The 22,458-nt window shown below is 56.3% G+C and overlaps 4 protein-coding genes across 5 annotated transcripts in view; 3 read left to right on the plus strand and 1 right to left on the minus strand.

Annotated features, from left to right (window-relative positions):
- Positions 1-442: 442 nt before the first annotated feature.
- On the plus strand, positions 443-9,591 carry KANK3 (KN motif and ankyrin repeat domains 3). The gene is made up of 10 exons (XM_060092308.1): positions 443-476; positions 1,252-2,544; positions 2,630-2,729; positions 2,933-3,124; positions 3,236-3,320; positions 3,801-4,017; positions 7,919-8,061; positions 8,191-8,391; positions 8,464-8,568; positions 9,514-9,591. Exons 1-10 carry the CDS (start codon positions 443-445, stop codon positions 9,589-9,591), a joined length of 2,448 nt encoding a protein of 815 aa, XP_059948291.1.
- A 369-nt stretch (positions 9,592-9,960) lies between these two features.
- On the minus strand, positions 9,961-11,114 carry RPS28 (ribosomal protein S28). Its single transcript, XM_060092309.1, has 4 exons — positions 11,047-11,114; positions 10,905-10,952; positions 10,248-10,381; positions 9,961-10,037 (listed from the first exon to the last, which is right to left on the minus strand). The coding sequence occupies exons 1-3, from the start codon at positions 11,083-11,085 to the stop codon at positions 10,259-10,261; spliced, it is 210 nt and encodes a 69-aa protein (XP_059948292.1). The 5' UTR covers positions 11,086-11,114; the 3' UTR covers positions 9,961-10,037; positions 10,248-10,258.
- A 103-nt stretch (positions 11,115-11,217) lies between these two features.
- NDUFA7 (NADH:ubiquinone oxidoreductase subunit A7) lies at positions 11,218-16,849 on the plus strand. Its single transcript, XM_060092310.1, has 4 exons — positions 11,218-11,302; positions 11,752-11,801; positions 15,090-15,239; positions 16,631-16,849. The coding sequence occupies exons 1-4, from the start codon at positions 11,252-11,254 to the stop codon at positions 16,719-16,721; spliced, it is 342 nt and encodes a 113-aa protein (XP_059948293.1). The 5' UTR covers positions 11,218-11,251; the 3' UTR covers positions 16,722-16,849.
- Positions 16,850-19,685: 2,836 nt separating this feature from the next.
- Positions 19,686-22,458, plus strand: part of CD320 (CD320 molecule) — a 39,974-nt gene continuing 37,201 nt past the window's right edge. For both annotated transcript variants that reach the window (XM_060094241.1, XM_060094240.1), the window contains exon 1: positions 19,686-19,885. In XM_060094241.1, coding sequence (XP_059950224.1) covers positions 19,747-19,885 — 139 coding nt within the window. In that variant the 5' untranslated portion in view covers positions 19,686-19,746. The remainder of the gene's footprint in view (positions 19,886-22,458) is intronic.

Raw genomic sequence — 22,458 nt, forward strand, 5'->3', positions numbered from 1 at the left:
TGGTGTGCGGGCTTCTCATTGCGGTGGCTTCTCTTGTTTCAGAGCACGGGCTCTAGGTGCACAGGCTTCAGTAGTTGTGGCACGAGGGCTCAGTAGTTGTGGCTCATGGGCTCTAGAGCACAGGCTCAGTAGCTGTGGTGCACGGGCTTAATTGCTTCGCGGCATGTGGGATCTTCCTGGACCAGGGCTCAAACCTGTGTCCCCTGCATTGGCAGGCGGATTCTTAACCACTGCGCCACCAGGGAAGTCCCCCTTCCAAACTTTCGAGGCCACTTGAGGGAGGAGGGAGGAGAAGGCCTGTGTGGGGGGGTGTTGGGGTGGTGGTGGAGAGGACCTCTTGGGTCTGTTTACTCACTCAGAGTCCGGACTGACCCCAGAGGCACAGCCAGAGGGACAGGGCCCAGTCCCACTCTCACCCCCTCTGGGGGCTACTCCAGGAAACATGGCCAAGTTTGCCCTGAATCAGAACCTGCCTGGTAAGTGTGCAAAATGGGATTTGCATGTGTACAGATCCACACTTGGCACCCAGAGGCAGACGCAGCCCTGCAGCTCCCTCCTTTGCAGAGTGGCCAGAGGGCCCTTTATAAAGGTGGATAATATCATGGCTTAAAATCTGCCTCTGGTGCCCTGTCACAGGTGGAATAAAACTCCATCTCCTCATGGTGGCCCAGAAGGTTCCCCACATCTTCTACTCCTCTCCCCACACTCCCTTCCTTCACTCTGCTCTGCATATCCTCGCCTCCACCTGGCTCTTACTCAGGCCCACCCTGGTCATTCCACCCCAGGGCCTCTGCATGGGCTGTTTTCTTTTAGGAACCTCCTGTCTCAGCTGCTTCCTCCCCCTCATTCAGGGCTCAGCTTGTAAGTCCCCTCCTCAGGAAATCTGCCCTGACAGTCAGAGCCCAAGTCTGTCAGTTATTCTCTATTTCATCTTGGAATTATTATTATTGCCCTAAGCACCATTTGGTATGATTGTGTTTATCTGTCTCCTACAAGAGGGCAGGGATGCTTGTCTTGTTCACTGCTATGTCCGCAGCACCTAGAAAAGTGCTTGGTACATAGTAGGTGCTCAATTAATGCGTGAACCCTCGACTTTTGGGGAGCAGAGAGGCGTTTAAGCCTTGGGTGTGCAATCCAGGTGTGCAGGGTTTGGTGCAGGTGGAGTCGTGCAGGCGTGTCCTGGGGCAGTGGGGACGCCCTCTCCGGGTCTCTCCGGCTTGACGCCCCTCCACGCCCCTGTCATGCCCACAGACCTGGGCGGCCCTCGCCTGTACCCCAGCGTGACTGGGGGAGCTCGCAGCCCGAGTTCGCCCTACTCGGTGGAGACGCCCTATGGCTTCCACCTGGACCTGGACTTCCTCAAGTACGTGGAGGAGCTGGAGCGCGGCCCCGCCGCCCGCCGCGCCCCGGGCCCCCAGCCCGCGCGCCGCCCCCGCGCGCCACGGGCCGGCCTCGCAGGCGCGCGCAGCCCAGGCGCCTGGACATCCTGCGAGTCCCTGGCCAGTGACGATGGCGGAGCACCGGGCGCTCTCTCCCCGGGCGCGCCGTCGGGGCTGATGCTGCCGCCGCTATCGCCGCGCGCACCCATGCGCAATCCGCGCGTCGAGCACACGCTCCTGGAGACCAGCCGGCGGTTGGAGCTAGCGCAGGCGCACGAGTGCGTGCCCAGCCCCGGCCGCGCGATCCCGCGCAGCCCGCGCGGGTCCGGCCGCAGCAGTCCCGCCCCCAACCCGGCCCTGGCCTCGCCCGGCCCCGCGCAACTGCAGCTGGTGCGCGAGCAGATGGCAGCGGCGCTGCGGCGCCTGCGCGAGCTTGAGGAGCAGGCGCGCGCGCTGCCCGAGCTGCAGGAGCAGGTGCGCGCGCTGCGCGCCGAGAAGGCGCGGTTGCTTGCTGGGCGCCGGCAGCCCGAGCCCGACGGGGAGGCCGAGGCGCGCCCGGACAAGCTTGCTCAGCTGCGGCGGCTCACCGAGCGCCTGGCCACCTCTGAGCGCGGCGTTCGCGCCAGGGCCAGCCCCGGGGCTGACGGCCCTGACGGGTCGGCTTCTAGCCTCAGCGAGGGTGCGCTGCAGGTCCTCGACGGGGCGCCCCAGACGCGGGGTACAGGCACCCAGACCGTGCTGGAGACTCAAGAGGCGGGAGCCCAGGCGGTGCCGGAGACCCAGGAGGCCGGCGTGGGGGCAGCCCCCGAGACCCTCGAGGAGGAAGCGTGGGTGACGGAGGCTCTGCTGGGGCTGCCCGCGGCCGCCGAGCGCGAGCTGGAGCTGCTTCGCGCCAGCCTGGAGCATCAGCGCGGGGTGAACGAGCTCCTGCGGGGTCGCCTGTGCGAGCTGGAGGAGGCCCGCGAGGCTGCCGAGGAGGCACAGGCAGCCGAGGAGGCACAGGCAGCGGTGGCGGCCCAGCTCCAGCCGTGCGAGGCTGCCACCCAGACCCCGTGGGGTTGTGCCGAGAGGGCCACGCAGACCGAGCCCGCTGTGGAGGCCCCTGCCCCGACGCAGGAGAACCTGCCCAGACCCACGGATGGGGACAGGGCAGTGGCACCCGCGGGTGAGTCCCCCTCCCCGTCCCTCGCTGAGCCCTGGTTTGCTGGCCACCGAATTCGAACTCAGTGTCTTCATCTTATCTCCGCCAGGCACCCTCAAATCCATTATGAAGAGGAGAGACGGTACACCTGGCGCCCAACCCAGCCCCGGAACCAAGAGCCTGCAGTTTGTTGGGGTCCTCAACGGAGAGTGAGCACTTTCCCCCTCCCCATGGCAGCGTCTTCTGGGACTGGAATGGGGTTTGAATCCCAGCTCTGCCCCTCGCTCGCGGCGTGGTCTTGGCAAGCCTCAGTGTCCTCATCTGTAAGATGGGAACAGCCACTCCCACCTCGCAGGACTCCAGAATGAGCCCCCAGGGGAGGCTCAGCAGATGCCTCCCACCCTGCCCCCAGGTACGAGAGCTCATCCAGCGAGGGCGACAGCGACAGCGAGGACGGCGCTGCCGAGCTCCCGAGGAGCAGTTCGTCGGGCTCAGGAGACGACAGCGGCGGGGGATCCGACTCCGGGACCCATGGCTCTCCCAGCGGCGGGGAGGCCCGGGACCCCGAGCCGGAGGCAGAGCCTCAGCCGGGTGCGCAGGGGAGGTGAGCAGCGCCGCGGACACGGAATAGGAACGGCTGCTCTCTTTCCCGTCTCCCCACTCCCCATCCCAACTCCTCCTTAGCCTCTCCCTGTCTCCGTCTCCCTGGCAGTAGGTGCGAGCTGAGCCCGCGTTTGAGGGAGGCATGTGCAGCGCTGCAACGGCAGCTGAGCCGACCCCGCGGAGTCGCCCGCGACAGTGTGAGTGCGGGGAGAGGCCTTCGCAGGAGTCATAGGCCCGGCAGGGACCTCCTCTGACGCCTACCTAGGGAAGAGCATCGGGTTCTTTAGAGTTAGGAGGGTCCCAAGTTCCATCACCTCGCGCCAGGGCCCTCCACAGATCCCAAGCTCTCCAAAGGGCTCTTCGCCCCAGGACAGGGCTGATCTTTCCCTGATTTCCCAAAAGGGGTCCGACCCAAGCCCCAGCCCCACTCCCGGACTCCCCAAAGACAAGCGCTCACCGCCTTCCGCCACTTCAGCTTCTTCCACAGGCTCTTCCTCAGAAGGGGAGCATCCCTGCCCCCTCGAGCCGGATACCCGCACTAACTGTACTCCCTCCTCGAAAGGGTTGTGGCCCTAGGAGCGACCATCCTCCCCTGCCTGGGTTCCCAGTCCCGCCCCCACACCCTCCCTGCCACCCCGTCCTGGACCCTCGCCGATGTCTTTCCCCCATCCTGGCAGGGCGCGGCGCGCCTAGTGGCCCAGGAGTGGTTTCGAGTGTCGAGCCAGCGGCGCTCTCAAGCGGAGCCCGTGGCCGGCGTGCTGGGCGCGGTGGTGCGCCTGGGACGTGAGCTGCTGGAACACGTGGTGAACCTGACAGATGGCAACGGGAACACAGCCCTGCACTACAGCGTGTCCCATGGGAACCTGGCCATCGCGAGCTTGCTGCTGGATACAGGTCAGCATTGAGGAGGGGTGGGGAGGGCACCAGGAAACAGGGAGCCAGGGAAGGGAGAATCTGGGCAGGTCCTGGCTGGGAGGACCTGGAGAAGGATGCAGAGAAGGGCTGGCCAGGCAGAGGGCACCACTGGCCCTTCTCTGGAGGTTACATGACCCGTTATGGATAGATTGACCGCTCTGAGCTGTGAGCTCCGCCCTGACCTGCCTCTCACTTTGCAGGGGGAGGGTATTCTGGGCTTTGGGATTGGGTAGACCTAAATGTAGAGGAATTACTTCATTTCACCAGCTTTAGCTTCCTCCTTTGTGAAACGGGGGATGCAGTGCCTCCCTCCCTGGGCAATTGTGATAACACACACGTATAACAGCGCCAGGCACGCACGTCAGTCACTGGTCCCCATGCCTTCTGTCCCTGAATCTCCAGCCTTGGCATTCACCTTGTTTCTGAGCCCCAATATCCATCCACTGCGTCTTCAGCCTCCAGTGGAGGTACTGACTGGTCAGGGCTGTGACTGCCTCCCGGGCTGGGACACTGGGCCTGCAGTCCTCCACTACCAGGTCCTGCATTGGCCCCATCTCACACACATTTCTATCATCTGTCTCAACGTTTCCCCCTCTGGAGCAGAGATACACACATCCAGGTGTTGCTGAGCCCACAGACATATATTGAGAGCCTTCCAGGTACCAGTGCAGTGCCAGGATGGGGGTGGGTCACCCCCACGGGACTCACAGCACAGGGGACAGTGGACAGTAGACAAACTGTCCACCAAGAGCTCTCCTGGGTGTCCTCCTTCCGGTCCAGTATCCTCTGGGGCCTGCCCTGCCTCTCATTCTCGCTGCAGGCTGAGGCACGTCCTGCTGTCCCATCCTGCATGCCACCCCCCTACACACACAGATCCATCCCATTTCTGCAGGTCTTGGTGACTGGGGGGAAGGGCACAGCTGCTCTGGGCTGGACAGGGAGCTGGGGCTTGGGAGGAGGGGACAATGCATGAATTCAAAAGGTATTTCCTGGGACTTCCCCGGCGGCCCAGTGGTTAAGACTCCACACTTCCAATGCAGGGGATGCGGGTTCGATCCCTGGTCAGGGAACTAAGATCCCACATGCTGCGTGGCGCGGCCAAAAAAAAAAAAAAAAAAAAAAAAGGTATTTCCTGGGCAGCTCCTGTCTTAAAGGGGGCTGAGGACTGGGGTTGTGGAGGGTGTCAAAGCAGTCATCTTGGTTGCAAGGCCCGAGGCTCCTTGGATCCTCTTATTCCCTGCATTTGAACCTCCCCCACCTTCAGCTCCAACTTTCCAGACCTTGCCGTGGGCCTTCTGGTTCTCACATGGGTCAGCCCCTCTGGCCCTCCCTTCCCCCAGGACCCAGAGCCCTCAGTGCACCCTTCATGCAGGGGCTGTTTCCTCTCAGCTCCCTGGAATGAAGGGCCTGGACATGGCTGTGTCCTCCTTGTTCTTCATCTCCACTTCCAGACGGTTTCCCCTTCCTCCTTTAGTCCCATCTTGGAGCCTCTAATTGATCAGACCACTACTCCCTCCGCCCCTTCTGACTTCTCCCTCTCACCTCGTCACTCTTCATTTCTTGAATCTTAGCTCCTGGCTGGTTCTCCTCCTCTCCAGCCTAATCCTCACCAGTATCAGTTTCCTGATGGATGATCCCTCCCGCTTCCTGGCTTCTCAGTTCCTTTTTTTTTTTTTTTTTTTCTGGCTATGCCACAAGGCATGTGGGATCTTAGTTCCCCCACCAGGGATCGAACCTGCACCCCCTGCAGTGGAAGCGTGGAGTTTTAACCCCTGGACCACCAGGGAAGTCCCTTCTCAGTTCCTTGACCTACTCCTCTCCCTTCACCCTGACATCAGCCTTACACTTGTAAGGTCACCACAACACCTTGATGTCATCAGTAACTATGCCCCCTCCATAATCTCACTTCCTAGCATTCTCTCCTGAACTCTCACCTTCCAACATCTCAGCTGTCTCCTGTTGCCCAACTCCCACAATCCTTGAACCTCGTGGGACCAGTATCCATTGCTCCCACCACATTTCACTGTTCTGTCCCCTTGCCTCCTGGCCTATCATTAACTACTCCTTTATGTACCCTTTCAAACCCATCCCCATACCCCTCCTTCACCTCACCCTACTTGCCTGGCAGACCCCAGTGGGGCACACAGTAGACCCTCAAGTGTTTGTTGAATGAATGAATAAGCTTTCATGAGCAGGGCCTCTGGGTGTGTGTTGGGGGAGCGGAGATAATTATCAATTTTACTTGATAATTATCAAGTAAACATAATTTCCAATAGGGGTAAGGGCCATGACAAAATAAAACCAGGGGAGGGAATCAAGAAACAAGGTGATCCTTTAGCTTAGCAAGGCCTCAGGGAAGGGAAAGGGAAAATAGGTGGGTCCCCTGGCTAGCTGCAGAGACCCCACTTTGGTTATTTCTCTGGGCCCCCTTCTGCACCCAACACCCTCCACCAGGGTCACAGAAGCTTGTGGATGGAATGGACACCTAGAGAGTATGCCACACAACTAGGGAACGCCCTTAATCCTGACTTAACCCTTTTACTCGCCAGCTGGTTGTCTCAGATCCCCTCTCACTAGGGCACCCTCTCCATGACCCTGATCCACTCCTTTCCCCAAACCTCTCCCATCCATTCATCTCTGCAGACTGTCCCTAGACTTGTGGAGCTTTCAGAATGGTGGGGTACAGGAGCGTTAAACATTCTGGGGAATGAGGTCCAGAAGTAGGTGCGGTGCTGTGAGGAAGAGGGCCAGGATGGTAACAGAACTGACCCCAGAGAAAATGGAGCTGATGTCTGTGTTCAGTTCGGAAGGATGGGCAGCAGTAACCAGGCTGTCAGTTTCCTAGGGCTGCTGTAAAAAAGTGCCACAAAGTACCACAACGTGGGTGGTTGAAAAGAGAAATTCATTTTCTTGCAGTTCAGGAGTCCAGAAGTCCAAAATCAAGGTGTTGGCAGGGCTGTTTCCTTCTTAAGGGCTCAGAGGGAGAATCTGTTCTGTGCCTTTCTCCAAGCTTCTGGTGGTTGCCAGCAACCCGCAGCTTATGGCAGCTTGTCTTCTCTGCCTTCTGCATCATATAGCTCTTTATCTTTGCTTCTTCCGAGGATACCAGTCATATGGAATTAGGGCCTATCATGATAACCTCATCTTAACTTGATTATGGTTTGCAAAGATCTTACTTCCAATTAAGGCTACATTCATACGTACTGGGTGTTAGGAGTTCAACATATCTTTTGGCGGGGCGATGGTGGGGGGGACACAACTCAATCTGTAACATAGGCTTGGGGGAGAAAGGACAACTCCAGAGGAAGGAACAGAAGTTGATAACAGAGCCTCAGAGGCGGTGGTGAACAACGGCCTGTATTCCAGGTGCAGTGGGGAGACACAGGAGGGCTCTAAATAGATGACGGGGCCAAATTTCTTTTGATCTCTTTCTGGATGCTGCATGGAAACTGGAGCGGACTTGGACACCAGGGGGGCCCGGATGGCATTTCTCTGGGGGAGCAACAGTGGTGGCTTGATGGGTAGTAAACGTGAAAATAGAAATGTCCATTTATCTCACTCATCGAGCAGCTACTAGGTGGCAGGTATTACTCTAGGTACTGGGGGATACAGCAGCAGACAGAACGAAGCCCCCAACACAGTTTGAAATAGGAAGGTGAGGAAACTCTTCACTGAGATGAGATGCGAGCAGAACCCTGAAGATAAGGGAGGAGCCATGTAGATCTTGGGGGGAGAGCCTTGTAGGCAGAAGGAACAGTAAAATCACACATGACCCTCACTGACCAACCTGACTGAACAAATGAACCTGAGGCTTGGAGGGAGGCGAGTGGACTAGGGGGTGTCGGCTTCTTGGTGGACTGACCCCTCTTCTCTCTCCCAGGGGTCTGCAAGATTGACCACCAGAATCGAGCTGGCTACTCCGCCCTCATGCTGGCTGCACTCACCTCTGTGGGGCGAGAGGAGGACATGGCTGTGGTCCAGAGACTCTTCCGCATGGGCAGTGTTAACGCCAAGGCCAGCCAGGTGCGTAGATATCTCCTCCCTGGCTCGGAGTCCAGGGGTCTTTTCCACTTCTGGAGCCAAATGTCTGTGACCCACCTCTTTCCCCTGGAGCTGACACCAGCCCTGTCCCCTTTCTTTCCCATTCCCCAGACGGGACAGACAGCCCTCATGCTGGCCATCAGCCACGGCCGCCAGGACACAGTAGCGGCCCTGCTGGCATGTGGGGCAGATGTGAACGTGCAGGATGCAGATGGGGCCACAGCACTGATGTGCGCCAGCGAGTATGGGCGCCTGGACACTGTCCGGTTGCTCCTGGCCCAGCCAGGCTGCGACCCCGCCCTCCTGGACAACGTGAGCCACCATGGGGCTGGTGGGGTAGTCACACCTTGGTTCAGGGACCTGACTGTCCCTATCATCCCTCAGGAGGGCACCAGTGCCCTGGCCATTGCCCTGGAGGCTGAGCAGGATGAGGTGGCCGCCCTGCTGCACGCCCACCTGAGCTCAGGCCAGCCCAGTCCCCCGGTGAGTGCAGCCCTAGCCCCAGCCCCAATAGAGTTTCCCAGCTGCACAGCTCAAGGATCCCAAGTGAGCCCCAGGAAGGTGGCTTCTCTTCATGCACCCCGGGGGAGTACCGGGGTGGGGAACCTGCGTCTGAATTCTATGTGGCTGGGATTTGATGTTCAACCTGCAGAACACCCAAGGGCTAGACACACCTTCACTTTACAGGTCATGAACCTGAGGCCTCCAGAGAGGACATGCCATAAGGTCAGAGTAGAGCTGTCAGACCTAGGTCAGACCATGTCGTGTCAGTGGACTCCTGTTACTGCCCCCAGGGAGGCTCACAGCAAAGGAATAAGGGGCCCTTTAGGTCGAGGGGGCAGGGGAGGGGGGTGCAGGCTCCCCACAAGTCAGAGCTTCAGGGTTGGAGACGATGAGTTTGCCCACAGCAGGCAGGAAGGGCTGGTCTGGGGGCAGAGTTTGTCCCCGAGCGGGAGAGGCTTACGTTCAAAAGGCAAGTGCCGAGCTGTTCTCAGCACTTTCATAATTAAAAATCATCCTGGGAATTCCCTGGCAGACCAGTGGTTAGAACTCCACACTTCCATTGCAGGGGGCACGGGTTCAGTCCCTGGTCAGGGAACTAAGACCCCGCATGCCTCATGGCGTGGCCAAAGAACACAAAACGAAGCAAAACACCAACTCATGCTGTGAGCCTAGCCGTCCCACACTCTCCTGTAGAGATGGGGGAAAGGAGCCAGGGAGGCCAAGTGCCTCTTCCAGGTCACATGGGACAGAGGCGGGATTCAAACCCAGGTGCTCTGGCTCTGCTGTAAAAGGTGGGGTTCCTGCTTAGGCAAGGTCAGTGGACAAAGGCAAGACCTCCACTAGGCTAAGCAGCCCTGAGTCTAAGGGGACTGAAAGCCAGTGTCCTGCCTACAGGAGACTGACAGGACCCCCCTCAACCTCTCTCACCAGCTGCCCTCTGACCACCTCACGGCCAAGCCAGGTGAAGGAGGCTGCAGTGATGGTGGAGAGGAGCCCCCACCTCAGTGACTGGCCTGACACACTGGACCTGGATTGGGGGAGAGCTTTCCCTCGCCCACCTCAACCTCGGGGCACAGCAAGGGTCAGGGTCCACAGGGAGGGGCTCTGCTTGAACTCTGCAGGGTGAGGTGGGACCTGAGGCACTCTGGTCCACTCACTCCTCCAACCTTCTTCCTTAATAAAACATTCCTAACTCAGCTTATCTTGTTTTGGAGATACACACAGACACGTGCTTCTCCCTCCTCAAAAAGAAAACGCGTTGTTGGGGAAGACAACCCCTCCGCCCCCCTTCCAGAGTGCAGTGGGTCAGTGCAGACCATCTGGGGGTCCCATGGGAGGGTTTTATAAGGTTAGTGGCAACCGAGACAAAACCCCAAGTTTACACAGAATATAAACGCTTTATTAACAGCAGGTCATCCTCGTGGGCCAGGTAGTCGACCCAGACACCCAGGACCCTGTAAACAAACCCAAGTATGAGATGCTGACAGGTCCCCCTCAGCAAGTGGCAAACTCCCTCCCCTGTCTTGCCAATCTCAGCAAACCCTTTCTTCACACCCCGCCACCAAGAGCCCCTCATCCGTACGCTTGGCGAAACCTCCCTACCACCAGCCAAAGGTCTAACAGGGACCTACCTACTCTGTTTCCCACTCCAGTTGTGCACTCACCAGTCCCAAGTTCAGCGCAGCCTCCGAGCCTCTCGCTCTGACTCCAATAGGGTGAGCACGTCGCCCTCGCGCACGGGGCCTTTCACGTTTCGGATGATGGAGCGGCTCGTGTCGTCCATGAATTCTACGCGCACCTATGGGGTTGACGGGGGTGGGGGGGTACCGGGAAGAAGTTAGGGTCGGCCACAAACTCGCACTGTGGGATAGACAGCTGATTTGGATTCAGAGCACGTGTCTGCTTAGACACACTTAAAAAGGAGACTGAGCCTAGGAAGTAGGTCTGGGCCGGGAGACGAGCCGGAGAGGGGCCGAAGCGTGGAGAACAAAGCTCTTGAGCGCCAGAAAAAGCCACTGGTGGGGGACAGCTGCCGCTCTGCGCCCGTCGGGGACGGGAGCACAATCGTGAGGGCGTGGAGCTACACAGTGGTCGTTGGGATTGGCTGAGCCAAGAGAACGAGGTATGTCAGGGCTCGAGGAATGAGGTCGACCGAGCCCAGACCCGGTGGGCAAGGCCTCAGCAAAGGCTCGGACCCTCCATGAGTTTTCCGAAAAAGGGTACGTATCGGTTCTCAGATACCAGGGCACAGAAGTCATCATCGGAGACTCAAGACCCCAGACACCCCCCCCAGACCCCGCCTCCTCGTCCCTCCAGCTCACCTGCGTGCACTGTCCCTGCGAACCGGTCCTGCCCAGCACCTTGGTGACCTGCGGTAAAGAAGTTGGGATCAGATCTGGACCACCCGGTTCCCCTACTCCTTCCTCCCTCATCCGGGTCCTCAAACCCGGGCTTCCGCCTCACCCTGGCAAGCTTGATGGGCTGCACACGGCTCGTATCCATGATGGTGGCGCGGCGGCTGTCGGGCGGAGAGGAGTCACGTGTCTCGGAGAGAACATTTATAAGGTGTCCTAGCCCCGCCCACTCCCGCTCTCGCGAGACCATACTCCATGTTCCCAGCAGCCCTCGCGGTAGAGACGTCACCGGCGCCCTTCAGCGCAGGGGAAAGATGGCATCTGCTACTCGTTTCATCCAGCGGCTGCGGAACTGGGCATCCGGGGTGCGCGGGGCGGGAAGGGCTCCACTGGCGAGGGTGGGGCTGTGGGCTCCGTGCGCCCCGGACACGCTCCTGTTACTCACCCCCCTCCTGCACCTCGGGGGCTGAGGCCAGTGGTGCCGAGATTCCCCTAATAAGCCGGGACCCCGCGCTCAGCCCGGAACCTCCAACTCTTGACCCTTCCAGCCCAGGACACGCCCACCTCCACCCCCAGCCCTTGGCCCTCTCTTAGCTGGGGTCCCACTCAGGCCTGGGATTTACCTAGTCCTTCTTAGCTTTGGATCTTGTGGCCCCGGCCTCCAGCTTTCCTGTTCACCTCCAGGGCCCATATCCTTGTCGCCAAATGCCCATCTCCCGCCTTCCCTTCATTTGTCCAGCCCCGGACTGCCCCACGTTCGCTGGCCTTCTCTTCTGGGGTGCCCTGCGGGCTGACCTTTCTCTCTCTCCCACAGCAAGACTTGCAGGCGAAGCTGCAGCTGCGTTACCAGGAGATCTCCAAGCGGTGAGGAAGCCCCGCTCGCTGCCCGGACTGCAATCCTGTCCTTCCATCAAAAACAAAACCCCTGCTCTTTTAGACCCCTGAAACACTGGGCCGAAATCCTGCCTCTAGCCGCCTAGCTTGCTACGGAGGCAGAGGTTTGCCTTTAATCTTGCTGGACTATGTCGGAGAGTGGTGCTCGTGGTACAACCAGATGGGGCTTGAATTATGAGTGGGAATCCTCAGTGTGATTTGCAGTCCTAAGTGTGGCCCTGCTAGTTAGTGTTATCATCCCCAAGCTACGCATGAAAATATTTGAGGCTCGGAGAGACTAAATCATTTGCTTAAAATCACTCAGAAGCCAGCAAGTAACAGCTGGGATTTGAACCCATAAGTGTATTGATTTCAAACTCATTTGAGTCCAAAAATTTCTTGACATTTACAAACCCCTGCTGTGTCCTCAACCCTCTGGGATACCAGTGCGAACAAGAAAAATTCTTCTCATTGCTTTCATGGAGTTCATATCCTGGGGAGGAGGGAGAAACATAACATAGTAGGGAAATAAACACAGCAAGTAAAAAACATTGTTCTAGAATGCTCTGAAGACAAAGTGAATAAGCTGGAGGGTGCCTACCTCAGATCAGGTAATCAGGAAAAGGTCTCAGGGATTGACGTTTGAGTCACCTGAAATGCCAAAGGATAGTTATTAAAACATTCCGGGCAGAGGGATCAGTAAGTGCCAAGGCCGTGTAGCCCGACAGAGCCAGAAGTAGGAAGCAGGCTAGTGTGGCTAAAACACTATGAGAAATGGGGAATAACGATATATATATGAGTGGCAGGCAAAGGTAAGGCAGCCATGGAGGGTTAGCATAAAAAGAAGAACAATAACATTAAAATAACCAAATCTATGTGAATGCCTGCATGTTGTGACTGATTCCAAATATCAAAAGTTTTAAATTGCTTTTCCATCCAGGGTAGTTGATACAGTTGAGGAAACAGTTTTGTAAAATTTTCAACTTTTTTTTTTTAAAGGATAATGGCGCCCCCTAGTGATTCATTTAGGCCTTTCCGTTGGGCGCTGGTTCTTTTTATACTTTGTGTGCTCGTTTTCTGTTGGTCCCTGCCCAACAGAGAGGGTCATCTCTGCACTCCAGGGGTTAAGCAGATTCTAACTTCAACACAGGATATTGCCTTTATTTATTTTATTTTATTTTATTTATTTTTAATTTATTTATTTTTGGCTGCGTTGGGTCTTCATTGCTGTGCGCGGGCTTTCTCTAGTTGCGGCGAGCGGGGGCTACTCTTCATTGCAGGGCGTGGGCTTCTCGTTGCGGTGGCTTCTCTTGTTGCGGAGCATGGGCTCTAGGCACGCGGGCTTCAGTAGCTGTGGCTCACGGGCTCTAGAGCTCAGGCTCAGTAGTTGCAGCGCATGGGCTTCGTTGCTCCATAGCATGTGGGATCTTCCTGGACCAGGGCTCGAACCCATGTCCCCTGCATTGGCAGGCAGATTCTTAACCACTGTGCCACCGGGAAGTCCTATTTTATTTTTTTTAATTTTTAAAGAATATATTTGTTTGTTTATTTTTGGCTGCATTGGGTCTTCGTTGCTGTGCGCGGGCTTTCTCTAGTTGCGGCGAGCAGGGGCTGCTCTTCATTGCGGTGTGCAGGCTTCTCATTGTGATGGCTTCTCTTGTTGCAGAGCATGGGCTCTAGGCGCTCGGGCTTCAGTAGTTGTGGCACTCAGGCTTCAGTAGTTGTGGCACTCAGGCTCAGTGGTTACGGCACACGGGCTTAGTTGCTCCTCAGCATGTGGGATCCTCCCAGACAAGGGCTCGAACCCGTGTCCCCTGCATGGGCAGGTGGATTCTTAACCATTGCGCTACCAGGGAAGTCCCTAATTTATTTTTTATTTATTAAAAAAAGGTTTTTTGGCCGTGCTGCATGGCTTGGGGGATCTTAGTTCCCTGACCAGGATCGAACCCGGGCCATAGCAGTGAAAGCACCGAATCCTAACCACTGGACTGCCAGGGAATTAGGATACTGCTTTTAATATTAAGTTTTTAAACTTTGTTTTTATCTGTATTTCTTTTTTTCCCCTTGGTACAATGACTGTCACTTGTTTTAAGAAAAACTTGAGTCCTGGCAAAATGATTATCAGTAAAGTTGGTTAAAAAGCCAGATGAGGGACTTCCCTGGTGGCGCAGTAGTTAAGAATCCGCCTACCAATGCAGGGGACACGGGTTCGAGCTCTGTTCTGGGAAGATCCCACATGCCGTGGAGCAACTCAGCCCATGCACCACAACTACTGAGCCTGTGCTCTAGAGCCCGCGAGCCACACCTACTGAAGCCCGCGCGCCTAGAGCCCGTGCTCCGCAACAAGAGAAGCCCCCGCTTGCCGCAACTAGAAAAAGCCCGTGCGCAGCAAACAAGACCCAACGCAGACAAAAAAAAAAAAAAAAAAGATGAATGAGAACCCGATCTGTTTATGATTTTTCTATCTTTTCTGCCCTCCCTCTCTGCAGTGGTTTCCAGGGAAGCTCATCTTTTGTTAGCGATTTTGTTTGTTTGTTTTCTGTTAGCGTCTTTTGTTAGCGAGGTTAGTGATTACTTTTCAGGCCTCTAACTTTGTATATTGACCCCAGGGTTTAGTCAAGCGAGGACAGAGCTCTGTTCACTCCCCCTCTGGTGGCAGTGACCATGAGGTGGCAGCAGAGACCTCACAGGACAAAATGCTCTGAGTAATAAGGCTCGATCCCAGTAGAGTTCTTCAGAGAGTTCCTGAGAGAACTGGAAACTCAGAGGTTCTGCAGCCTGGCCTTTGGGGACAAAGCCCCTCAGAATGAGCCAAGTCTGGGGTTGTTTCCCAAGCGTTTGCTGACCATCATTACTTGGTAGGTGATGGGCAGAGCCCCAGGCCCCAGCCTCTTCATTTCTCGAGGACCTGCGGTGGAAATGAGGCCAGCTGCCAAGCTCTGGGCCATGGAGAGGTGGGAACAGGCCTCCCTCATGAAAGGGTCCTCCATACCCGCCACTTTGGGGGCAGGTCGGGGACCTGTGGTGGGGCAGACCCAGGCCTGGCCTTCCAGCACCTTCACATCCAATACAGGGGCTCCCACCTGCTCCTGGGCATTGGACCCTCCCCAGGCATATGGTCATGGCAGTGTATCAAGGGATACTCCTGGCCTGCAGCACATCCCAGGGGCTGCCGACCCCAAGCCTCGTGACTGAGATGGTGGGCCCATGTTCCAGCACAGCCAGGCAGTGAGAACGACTTGTCATTTTTGTTTCAGTGCCCATGTTCTTTTTCCTCAGAACTCAGCCTCCTCCCAAGCTCCCCGTGGGCCCCAGCCACAAACTCTCCAACAACTACTACTGTACACGTGATGGCCGCCGGGAAGCCACGCCGCCCTCGATCGTCATGTCCTCGCAGAAGGTGCTGGTGTCAGGGAAGCCAGCAGAGAGGTGAGGATGCCTCAACACCCCTCCTGCGACCAGCCCTCTCTCCTGCTTGTGCTTTTCAAGGTCCCAAGTCTGTTGAGCATCAACTGTGGCAGGAAATGTACTGCCGGGGGCTTTTCATCTGAGAGCTCTGAATCCCCAGCTACCCTGGTTGGGTTTCCTGCAAAAAGCAGAGGAAGCTCCAAGGGCCCTTCAAGGGCCTTGGAAGAAGCCCAGGCATTGTTGTTTTTGTAATTTTATATTCTTCTTAAAGAGAGAATTGTATAAACCTCAGGCCCCTCAAAACCCACTTTGGTCCCTGGCCTCAGGCATTGTCTCTTAATTAAACAGGAACAATAATGTTATTTACTTTAGAGAGTTCTACTGGGACAGAATCCCACAGACTGGGTGGCTTATAAACAACAGAAAATTGTTTCTCGTGGTTCTGGAAGCTGGGAAGTCCAAGTTCAAGGTCCCTGCAGATTCAGTGTCTGGCACTTTCTTTGTTTATAGATGGTATCCTTTTTTTTGCCACACCATGCAGTATGTGGGGTCTTAGTTCCCCAACCAGGGATGGAACCCATGCCCCTTGCAGTGGCAGCGCTGAGTCCTAACACTGGACCGCCAGGGAAGTCCCCACAGATGGTATCTTTTTGCCATGTCTTCACATGTTAGAAGGGGCACAGGATCTCTAGGGTCTCTTATAAGGGCACTAACCCCATTCATGAGGGCTTCACCTTCATGATCTAGTCACCTCCCAAAGGCTCCACCCCATAACATCATCACGTTGGGGCGTAGGATTTCAACATATGGATTTTGTGGGGACACATTCTGTCTGTAGCAGAGTCATTGTGAGGATTAATCCTCATGATTAAACATCTGTAAAGCTCAAGAATGGAGTCAGTGCCCTATCTGCCTCCTGGTAACTCCATGAGTTAGGCAGTGATGGCCCCTGCTGCGAAAGAAGAAATTGAGTCACAGAGAGGCCAAGTGCCCTGCCTGGGTCACACAGCTGGCAGGTAGTAGAAGCATGATTTCAGAGCAGTTTGCCCAGACCCCCAGTGGTGGTCCTTGGCCCTTCTGCCAGTGTCCTGTTCTGGGGCAGCGGGAGTGGGGTGCGAGTGGGAAGGGGTGCTGGAGGAGGAGCCCAGCTATTCATGCTGGTTCTGGGACCAGGAGCCGAGGCACGCCGACCAGGGGTTCATGCGGGGCTCGGGGCCGAAAGGGGGCTTGTCAGCTCACCCTTTGGGGGACCCCATTGGAGGGCTCTGGGCATTCTGAAACACTGCACTCTGGCCTCCAGATCCATGGTGTCAGCAGATGTGTTCCTGCCGGGGCAGGGGGGTCTCCCTCAGCTTCCTCCACACTGTTCTCTGGAAACCTGGGCCTAACTCAAGTCTGTTTTCATCTTCCAGCTCGGCTGTAGTAGCCACTGAGAAGAAGGCTGTGACGCCAGCTCCTCCCATAAAGAGGTGGGAGTTGTCCAAGGATCAGCCTTACCTGTGACACTGTGCCCCAGGACGCCTGGCTAAGCCCTCAGGGCCACTGGAGTGCTTCCTCTTCCTTGGACTTTGGATTCCCTCTGGGGAGAACGTGACCTAATTTATAAAAAATATATATTGAGCTCTCCAGAATGGCTTCTGTTTTTACTTTTTTTTTTTTTTTTTTTTTTTTGCGGTATGCGGGCCTCTCACTGTTGTGGCCTCCCCCGTTGCGGAGCACAGGCTCCGGACGCGCAGGCTCCGGACGCGCAGGCTCAGCGGCCATGGCTCACGGGCCCAGCCGCTCCGTGGCATATGGGATCCTCCCAGACCGGGGCACGAACCCGTATCCCCTGCATCGGCAGGCGGACTCTCAACCACTTGCGCCACCAGGGAGGCCCTGTTTTTACTTTTGAAAGGACACACAGGCTTACTTGAACTTCAGGGTGAAGTTGGTGCCGAATCTCTTAATCCCATGAACGCTCCAGGAGCAGGGGAGGATAGTGGTTCTCGAGCTCCAGGGTGACGGTGCTGTCACTGGGCACAGAGATGTCACTGTCCCTTTCTCGAGGGCCTGGCTCTAACTCTGAGAGTGTCAGAGCGGGTTCCAGGACCTCTGGGTGTTTGGGGGCACTGACTATAAAGGACAGTGCGGCGGAACAAAAACGGCTCGCTTCCTCCTCTCCCGAGAGCTCTCCTAGCCATTGCTTGTGCGGACATTCACCAGCAGGCTCCCACTACGGCCCCTGCCTGACCTTGACCACCCTGCCGTTCAGCAGGGACGGCAGAGGACAGTGAGGTGGCTCACAGGGAAGGCTCACCTAGGCCAGTGGGGAAAGGCCTCCCTGAGCCAGAAACATTTCTGTGTGGGCCTGGGGGACGTGAGGCAGAGTCAGCCCAGGAAAGGAAGGGGCTTCTTTCTGTGGAGGAATAAGCAGGGAGTGAAAGCTGAAAAGGAAATGGCCTTGATTTGGTTGTAGGAGCGAAGGGGAGCCATGCAGTGACCTCAGGTGGGCGAGTGTTGTGGCTGCCCTGTGGAAGAACCCCAAACCCATCAGTAGGTGAAGATCAGCTGTATGCCAGGAGAGTGTTGAGGCTGGCCCGCCTTTGGAAGCTTGGAGCAAGGCAGGAAAAGAGTCCCAGGAGGAGGTATAAGTGCTCCAACAGTGGGTGGTACAAATGCTAAATGCTTATGAGAAGAAAAGGCTGGGAAGTCTTCCTGGAGGAGGTGGGATTCTGGTTGGAACAAAGGAGGAATTAGATACAGAAAGATCAGGAGAGCTGGGCAGGGTGTGCAGAGGCCACAAGGAGGATAACGCTGGAGGGCTTCTCAAGACCCCAGGCAAGATGTGCCATTGAAAGTTTCTGAATAAAGTTTTATGACCCAGCCCCCTTCTGCCAAGTCAGGTAGCAGTGAAAAGATGGCTGTCAGTGAGGATGCGGGCCCTCACTAGACCCCGAATCTGCTGGCACCAGGGTCTTGGACTTCCCAGTTTCCAGAACCGTGAGAAAATAAATTGTTGTTTACTGTATAAGCCAAAGAAAAAAAAGTTATGACCCAGACTTGAAGTTTGGCGAGGGAGTGCCGTAAGAAAGAGGTCTGACACCTCTTGAGCACTTCCTCTATGCCAGGTACCATTCTAAATGCGTTATATCTGTGATCTTGGTTCCTTCCCAGAGCAAGCCTGTGAGGTTATAGCTGTTGTCAAACCCTTTTACCCTCAACAGAAGAACAGGCGTGGAGAGACAAAGAACTCTCAGGCTCATCGAGAGATGGCCCTGAACCTAGCCGCTGATGAGCCTGCACTCAGCCGCTACATATTGTCAGCTGGGTGAATCCACAACTTCTTCAGTTTTTCTCCCTGGACCCCAGATGCCAACCTCACCAAGAAGCCAAGCCTCACAGGTGGTGTGGGACGCTCCCCTCCCCTCCCTTCCCCTCCTGCAGGCAGTCCTATTTGCTGCCCTTTCCAACTGCCTCTGCACCAGTGCACCTTTGCCTCTTACCCCATGTCTCCTGAGCATTGGAGATTATTATGGAAAAAAAATATGTATATATATACATACACTCCAAATGCAGCTATAATCTCTAACACTTCTGAATAAGCATGCCATCAACCTGCAAATAGAGGTCCTTCTGTGAAAATCTGGCCGCTTTAGTGTTGCTTCACGGGACATTTGCACAGCTGTTACAACGCTGAGGACAGTGACTTGTCTGGGGGGCCTGCTGGCAGTAGCGCTGCTTCTCCTAGGGGCAGAGCTGTAGATAAAACACAGCAGCCAATTGGATAGAAAACCTGCAGACGGTTTGTGTTTTATGTGCCTAGTGAGCGTGAGAAGAGAAAGCCCAGGCTAGTTTCGCCTCTCTTGTTCCCAGAGTAAAGTATAAGACCCGGCTGCCTCTGAGGAGCCTACACGGATTATGAGGTAGTGAGCGTCGGTGAGAACATCCAGGTGCAAGGGACAGAGGACCCAGGATGAAAACCAAGAACCAACATTTCCTTCATTTATTCACCAAATATTTAAAAGCCTGCTATGTGTCAGGCTCAGTTCCAGGCACTGGGGATACAATGAGCAACACAGCATTCCTGTCTTCCTGGGCCTGACATTCTAGTGGGGAATCAGACAATAAACCAAAGTAAATAAGTCGGGCGCTCGAGAGAAGCAGGAGGAGGGCGTGCCTGAGGGAAGTGGCTGCCATATTAAATAGGATAATTAGGCAGGAGTATTTGGTGCATGTGGAATGTTAAATATTGTAAGTAGACAAGACTTGTCGGTACTAGTTCGTTTGCACCTCCAGAAGTTTCTAATTTCAAATAGGACCAATACCTTTCGATATATCTTGTCACAGGGAAAAGTGGGAAAGAGACTCAAATAGTGGGTCCCCTCGCATTCGGACATTTACGGTACCCATAACGCGGGGCCGCCGCGGGCCCCGCCCCGGGCGTGGGCCCCGCCCCCCGGATCTTTGCGCACGCGCGTACGTGGATCAGAGCGAGGCAGGGACTGGTCTGTCTTGGCAGGAGCCGGCGCCAGGCGGGGTTGGCGCGATGAGCGGTTGGATGGCGCGGAGCCGAGCGCAGCGGGCTGCGGCCCTGGGCCTATCGCTGCGGGTCCTGCTCAGCTTCTGGCTGGGCCTGGAGGCCGCCCCGACCTCGATCCCGACCTGGTCCTTGACCCAGACCCCAGGTGAGTGTTCTCCGTGCAGCCCTGGCGCCCTCCAAGCCTGCAGCTTAGCTCCTCCCCTGCCCGCCAACAGCGCCTCACCGTTGGCTGCGCCGCACGTCCGTCCCGGACACTCCCCCCTGCACGTGGCTCTAGGGGACCCAGGCCCTTGAATGAGCCTTCCCCAGTGGGGGAACCCTCCGCCTGGGTTGCTCTGCCTGCCTTTAACTACCCTGCTTCGGCCCTGGTTACACTCTCTCTGCTTTGTCGTGCCCCGCTGTCACCTCTAAGCTGCCCTTCCTCCAACGTGGGGCAGGAAAGTTCTTTACAGGTTCTGCTTGTCCGACTTCCAACCTTACGGAGCTGGTCACCTGGCGCCTCCTGCAGCAGCTGCGGCTTCCATACCCTGGCGCCCGAGCCCGGGGCCATGTGGCCATGTGGTTGCTCGGCGACCGTTACCCGCCCTCCCAATCTCTGCACCTTCCTTCTCCGGCCTTAGAGAAAAAAAGGTCTTCCCTGTGACCCCAGGCCCTGGGACACGTTTGCCTTGGCCTAAATGATGTTGGTGGCCCTCTCAGAGGTACCCAGAGGCAGCTGGGCAGGTTAGAGTGACCTCTTTGTGCTCACAGGTGCCCCTGACTTTCAGCTGTGACTCAGGTTCACACACCGTCTTATCTGGTTCCCCATCTCACCCCAAAGCCCCTGCCTTTTCAGGCTTAATGTTCCTGGTTCCTTCAAGGATCAGGACTCACATTAACCAAGTACCACACTCTACACACAAACAGTCTCTTCTCTTCAGCACACTGTGGTAGGGACTCCTAGCGTGCCCTTTTTACAGGTGGGGAAACTGATGCTGGGGGGTGCAATCACTGGTTGCTCCAAACCAAAGCCCTATGAAGCCAGGTCCGCTCTGCTCTGCTGCCCACCCATTTTACAGAAGGACACACACTCCAGCAGTCCGGGGAAGGAGGTCAGAGGTTGCTAGGGAGAGTGGCAAGTCCTGGGGAGGAAGTTTAATGCTGCCAGACCCCCATGGGGTCTGTGTGGCCCACAGGTACAGTTGGGCCTGGAGGCCAGCCTGCGGAGGGGCTGGCTGTGGGGAGTTGGGGCTTGGAGGCACAGGCCCTTGTGAGTAAAGGTGGAAGGGGCAAGAGGACCAGGATTGTATGGAGGGGGACTAGGCTGGGGCCAAGCCAGGTATCTGCCACCCTCCCTGCTGCACCCAGGAGGAAACCATAAAGTCCACTCCCTTCCTCTGTCCCTCGGACTCCCGCCTGATGGCCCAGCTTCCAGGCCCTTCTGTGTTCATCCTGCTCTGGGTCCAGGAAGGCTCACATCTCAGCTGGACTCAGCCCGGACCATTGTGTGACCTGTGTCCACTTATCACTAGGCGCTGCCCCGGGTTTACAGTCAAAAGGTCACTGCCCTGACCACCACTAAGTGTCCAGTCTACACGGGTGCCAGTTCAAGGGCCATTGTTCTAAGTGGGAGGTTGAGCTTCAGGGGTCTCTGAGAGGGGCCTGAGACCCCTCCCAGGAAATAAGCTGAGACGTGAAGTCTGAGGAGGAAATCACGAGGTGCAGAGAGGAGGGAGGAGAGGGCAAACTAGGCCAAGGAACAGCATGGGCAAAAGCCCTGAGGGGGAAAACGGAGCCCAGGCCTCTTGCAGAAGCAGCAACGTGGCCGGGTCAGAGGGAGCTTGATGAAGAGGGGCAAAGTGGGAGGTCCAGGAAGGGTTCAGGGCTGGTCAGGACTTGCGGGCCAAATGGAGGTTGTAGAATTTGGTTGTGAGAGGGTCACGGGACCAAGGGCTGGGTTTCTGGGTTTTTTTGAATCTTTGAATTTTATTTTATTTTTTTATACAGCAGGTTTTTGTTAGTGATCTTTTATACATATTAGTGTATATATGTCAATCCCAATTCATCGCCCCCCCACCGCCACTTTCCCCCCTTGGTGTCCATACGTTTGTTCTCTACATCTGTGTCTCTATTTCTGACCAAGGGCTGGTTTTGAGCAAAGGGGGGCAAGGGTGGGTGACCAAACGGTGTGGCTCTGAGAGGTCTCTGATGTCTGAGTGGAGACGGGGGTGGGGAATCTGGAGAGGTGGTGGCACATTCAGGATGGGGAAAGTGGTCAGATCTGGGAGGAGTTTAGTGGGTGAGTCGACAAGCCACGGTGACTAAGCAGGTCCTCTACCCAAGGCCTCAGTTTCCCCTTTGCTGAGCAGCTGGGACATAATGGGCCCTGCTGACCCTGACAGGTGGGCCTGAGCCAGGTTCAGAGATGGCTCCTCCCCCAGTCTGTTTAACCACGGAACTTGGAGAGACTCCTGGGGAGACCATCTGGCCATTTGGAGCCGGGTAAAGACCCCGGGATCAGTAAGACCTGGGTTCGAACCCCGACTCTGCCACTAGCTTGTAGCCTCAGGCCTTACCTCTCCTAAGTGTCTTGTGTAGAATGAGCATGGGAGTAGAATCGGCCCAGTAGGGCTCTTGGTGGGGCTGTGAATTGCTCAGCTCCAAGGCCCACATATAGTGCATCCTTAGCAAAGGGTGACCACCAATGTAGTTCCTGGGACCTGGTCTGTCTCCTGGTGG

This window comes from Mesoplodon densirostris, chromosome 3 (genome assembly GCF_025265405.1).
Source record: "Mesoplodon densirostris isolate mMesDen1 chromosome 3, mMesDen1 primary haplotype, whole genome shotgun sequence".
NCBI classification, from domain to species: Eukaryota; Metazoa; Chordata; class Mammalia; order Artiodactyla; family Ziphiidae; genus Mesoplodon; species Mesoplodon densirostris.